Genomic DNA, 5,000 nt, shown 5'->3' with positions numbered 1-5,000 from the left:
CTTGAGGCAGCGGGAAGTGATGGCACCATTGACCAACAAAAACCTGGTCTAAAGTCAATAATGCAGCATTTCATTGTTATTTTAACAGAGCATTAGTAAAATGCTCCTAGGCTCGTACACAGCGCGCACACACTATGCTTGTTACACACACAGGGACACACAGCAGCACACACACATGCAGAAGATTATAAATAAAAATATTACGGTGCAAATCCTCCATCATAACAGCAATGCTCCAAGGTCCAAACGCGCCTGGCTTTTAAAGGGAATGGGAGATGATCTCTGATTGGTTGATTGCATGTTACGCCCAAAACACACCTCTGATTAATGAAGACACTAAGTACAACCCTTTAGAACCATGCGCCCGGGGCAGGGACCCTTTTTTTTTCGCCGTCAAACTAGCAAAAGTGGATTTGGACACTAGGCCCTAAATGCACCTGCACCAGGCGCTTCACGCCGTGCTCTAACCGTGGATTTCCACAGGATGCAGAACGTCTGAGGACCGGCTCCGCTGCGGAACGGCTGCGTGCTCCGCCGTCCGTCAATACCCACCAGGTCCGGATATGTTGCGTAACGGCTGCGGCCAGCCGACCACGAGATCTCGCGAATTCATGTATGTTCGCGCGATATAACAGGATGTAGTTTCTATAAACAGAACCACAAAACCAACACCAGTTAGTTTCCATCCAGAGGAGTAGAGGGGGAACTACTCTGAGCTGTGTTTTCAAGGTGTAGTGCAGGGAGATATGATCCGCCGTGAGCACGCTGGATTATATTTTGAAAAGTAACCGAATGTTTTATTTTATTTCTGTGCTCGACTTCCTGTCCCGCACTATCTGCCGTGTGCTGAATTGCTGCGGAGCTCTCCGGCGTCCGGTGTGCGTGTTAAAATCCACCAAGTAGGCAAGGAGAGGATTTAAAAGTTTAACAAGTATTTATTTAAGTAAAATCATAAGATTATATACGTGTACACGGGGTCTGAGTTGAGCAGGCACTCAGGCTTCTCTCATCAGACTGAATTTCCTGGCTTATACATGAATTCATATAGCAGTCTCTAGGAGCATTTTGATTAGTTTATTAGAAGTTGGAGGAGTGCCGTGGTTTAAACTTAGCCTCCCCTGGGTGGCGCACAGACTAGTCCCAGTCTCTTGGCACACGCCCTCTTCATCAGTTGCTAGGCAGACTTTAACTATGCTGGCGGTCAGAGAGAACAATGCGCTGTTGTCTGTCAAAGATTGAGGAGTAACTTCATGGTCAAACTGATATCAAACTGATATTAACTTTGTTGCTGCACTCTTGTTTCTCTCTGACCACCATCATCAGTGCTGCATTCTGCACGTACAACAGTGTCTTTTCCTCATTTTGCATGACCAAGCTGTCACAGTACTTCTCCACTAAAACACACAATACTATTCAACTTATAATTTGTATTCTCATAAAGCACAGCCAGCTTGACTGATTATATCTATTTCTAACACCGACAACAATAAAAGCTCTGCGTATCTGCTCCGGAGGGCTGCAGACGGACGGAACTGGGACGGAGTCGGGACGCAGACGTTCTGCAGTCAGTCATACACACACTGACTTTAATGGAAACCTAATGACTCCGTCGACGTTTAGGAGACGTTCCGCATCCAGTGGAAAGGGCGTTTGAGGCTTGAATGTCAGGAGCTGAAAAATACACTTGGCGCCCAAATCAATAACTCAGTCACGTCAGAGGGATTGTTTGGATATGATCCCGTTTTTTTTTTTGGGTAAATAAAAAACCTGAGCAGAGGAAATGTTTTGCGTCTGCAGGTCCGATCGAGCATCAGTGACTTTGCCGTCTTTCTGACCATCATGATCATGGTGTTGGTGGATTATCTGGTGGGAATCCCTTCCCCCAAACTCAACGTTCCCGACCGCTTCGAGGTAAAGTCTCTCCCGCTCTGTGCTTCTGTCTGTAATCTGTAAACACTGTGATGAGTTAGGGTCAGCGTAACGCTTATCAGTTCAATTTTCTAGACATTTGGAACAACAGAAAAATGGGTTCATGAAAAAGAGCAACGACCTCGAGTTTGTGTGTGTGTGTGTGTAAGTAACTATATTTGTGGGGTCCACAAACCGGGAGTCCAGTATACTTGTGGGGTCTGCACAGCCTTGTGGGGCCAAAATGCTGGACCCCACAAGTTTAAAGGTCTGTTTGAGGGTTAAGACTTGGTTTTAGGATTAGGGTTAGAATTAGGTTATGGTTAGGGTGAGGGTAAGGGTTAAGGTTAGGCATTTAGTGGTGATGGTTAAGGTTAGGGTAAGGGGCTAGGGAATGCATTATGTCAATGACGGGTCCCCACAAAGATAGTGAAACAAGTGTGTGTGTGTGTGTGTGTGAAATTTCGACTTAGCAGCGTACATTTGGAAAAACAGAAAAATGGGTTAAAATATCCAATTTTTCATTTTTTTCCCGCCTTGACAAATTAAAAAAAATTGGATCTTTAAACTGTTTTTCCAATTTTCTGTTTTTATTCAGAGGATCAGAAATTTAGAAAATTACAGAATTGCGTCTGAGCTCCAATTATTCAATACTGTGATGGTATTCTCTCCCTCTACTTTGTGGAATATGCAGGTCATTAACTGCATATGGACCAAAAAAAAACTAAAAACCGACAGACTTTGGTGCAACTGATGGTTTCTAGTGGGGGGGGGGGTAGCTAGGTGGAACGAGGGAGAGAATACCATTACAGTATTTAATAATTGGAGCTCAGATGCAATTTTGTAATTTTCTAAATTTCTGATGCTCTGAATAAAAACTGAAAATTGGAAAAACAGGTTAAAGATCCAATTTTTTAATTTGTCAAGGTGGAAAAAAATTGCATATTTTAACCCATTTTTCTGTTTTTCCAAATGTCTGTTTGTGCTTCGAAAATTGAACTTGTAAGCGTTACGCTGACCTTTTAATGATCTGATGTCTGTCAGCGTTTACATTTAGCCCTCCTGTTGGGTCAAATCTGACCCATTTTCAGAAAGCTTTTATATCAGAAATTTTGGGTTTCTTTCAACCAAATTGTCAAAAGAATTAACATGGATGGTTCCCTACAACGCTCTTCACAAGTAGGGTGTTTATTCAAATTTATAGCATTTCAAAAAATTGTTAAAAAACATTGAAAAAAGTGCTTTTTTTTTTTCAACATTTTAATCACTTTTTCTGACGTTGTTTTCCACTTTTTCCCAACTTTTGCTTATTTTTTTGGGGCTTTTTTGCCTTTAATCAATAGGACAGCTAGGTGAGAAGGGGGGAGGGGGGCATGCAGGAAATCGTCACAGGTCGGACTCGAACCCCACGCATTTGTGCGCCTGCTCCACCAACCGAGCCAACCCGGCCACTTGGGTGCTTACTTTTGATGGTTGTTTTTTCTTTTTTGCGTTTTTGACAAGTTTTTTTAATTGTTTTTTTGTTGCTTTTTTTTTTAAACGTTTTGTTGTGTTTACATTTTCGGCACTTTATCGACGTCCCATATTTTCTGATATATTAAAAAACGTTAAACGGGTCAAAATTGACCCGAGGACAACATGAGACTGAAATATGGAAACAAATGCTGGAACAGTTTGTCTTTTAAAAGCAGATTTAGTGTCCTGATGTTGAAGTCTGTTGAATGAGAAGCTTCAGAGCTCGCTGCCTATTGGCTGCTGTATTTAGGTTTTAGGATGCAATGGTACATTACATAACACAGTGTACTGTAGGTCAGTTCTATTTAGCGTTGGGTACCGACACGCGGTGCCAATAGGGCACCGGTTCCGACCTAAACGGTAGTAACGATACCGACTAAGAACGAAAATTTCGGTGCCTTATTTCGGTGCCTGACTTTACACTACAAAAAAGCAAAAAACGGGAGTCCAGTATACTTGTGGGGTCTGCACAGCCTTGTGGGGCCAAAATGCTGGACCCCACAAGGTTAAAGGGCTGTTTGAGGGTTAAGACTTGGTTTTAGGATTAGGGTTAGAATTAGGTTATGGTTAGGGTGAGGGTAAGGGTTAAGGTTAGGCATTTAGTTGTGATGGTTAAGGTTAGGGTAAGGGGCTAGGGAATACATTATGTCAATGACTGGTCCCCACAAAGATAGTGAAACAAATGTGTGTGTGACTTGGACTTAGCAGCGTACACTATAAAGTGTCTTAGCTAGAATGAAATCATCTGTCTCTGCCCTCTCAGCCCACGTCCAGCACTCGCGGCTGGCTGATCTCGCCGCTGGGACCCAACCCCTGGTGGACGCTGCTGGCGGCCGCCGTCCCCGCTCTGCTCTGCACCATCCTCATCTTCATGGACCAGCAGATCACCGCCGTCATCGTCAACAGGAAGGAGAACAAACTCAAGGTCAGGACCGCAGGCTGGTGAAACGCGTCGTCGTATCGCGATGCAGCGCCAGACCGTAATGGATTCTAGCCCTGATGTTGATTCTCAGTCAGTCTGTCTGTTGTGTTCAGACTCAGACTCTGTTAGAATAAAAAGGGAGTTCATATATACAGTATGGTCTTCAATTTGTGGATTAAAACCATGTATAATAATATTAAGGAGGTGATGCGTTTTGAATTGTTGACAGGATAATTGAAGTGTGTCTGTCTGTCTGTCTCTGTCTCTGTCTGTGTGTCTGCGTGTGTGTGTGTGTGTCTCTGTGTGTGTATGTGTGTGTGTGTGTGTGTGTCTCTGCGTGTGTTGTGTGTGTGTGTGTGTGTCTCTGTCTGTGTGTGTGTGTTTCTCTGTGTGTGTGTGTGTGTGTGTGTGTGTGTGTGTGTCTATATGTGTGTGTCTCTATATGTGTGTGTGTGTGTGTGTGTGTGTGTCTCTATGTATGTGTGTGTGTGTTTGTGTGTGTGTGTCTCTATATGTGTGTGTGTGTGTGTGTGTGTGTCTCTATGTATGTGTGTGTTTGTGTGTGTGTGTGTGTGTGTCTCTATATGTATGTGTGTGTGTGTCTCTATGTGTGTGTGTGTTTGTGTGTGTGTGTGTGTGTCTCTATATATGTGTG

General features: G+C 43.5%; 1 protein-coding gene across 2 annotated transcripts in view; it reads left to right on the top strand.

The window, feature by feature from the left end:
• The window catches only part of LOC116051190 (sodium bicarbonate cotransporter 3-like), a 66,442-nt gene that overhangs the window by 53,281 nt on the left and 8,161 nt on the right, over positions 1 to 5,000 (top strand). For both annotated transcript variants that reach the window (XM_031301435.2, XM_036005788.1), the window contains exons 17-18: positions 1,798 to 1,911; positions 4,187 to 4,348. In XM_031301435.2, coding sequence (XP_031157295.2) covers positions 1,798 to 1,911; positions 4,187 to 4,348 — 276 coding nt within the window. The remainder of the gene's footprint in view (positions 1 to 1,797; positions 1,912 to 4,186; positions 4,349 to 5,000) is intronic.

This window comes from Sander lucioperca, chromosome 10 (assembly GCF_008315115.2).
Source record: "Sander lucioperca isolate FBNREF2018 chromosome 10, SLUC_FBN_1.2, whole genome shotgun sequence".
NCBI classification, from domain to species: domain Eukaryota; kingdom Metazoa; phylum Chordata; class Actinopteri; order Perciformes; family Percidae; genus Sander; species Sander lucioperca.
Note: the sequence above shows the minus strand (reverse complement) of the source record. Positions and strands in the feature narration are given on the sequence as shown.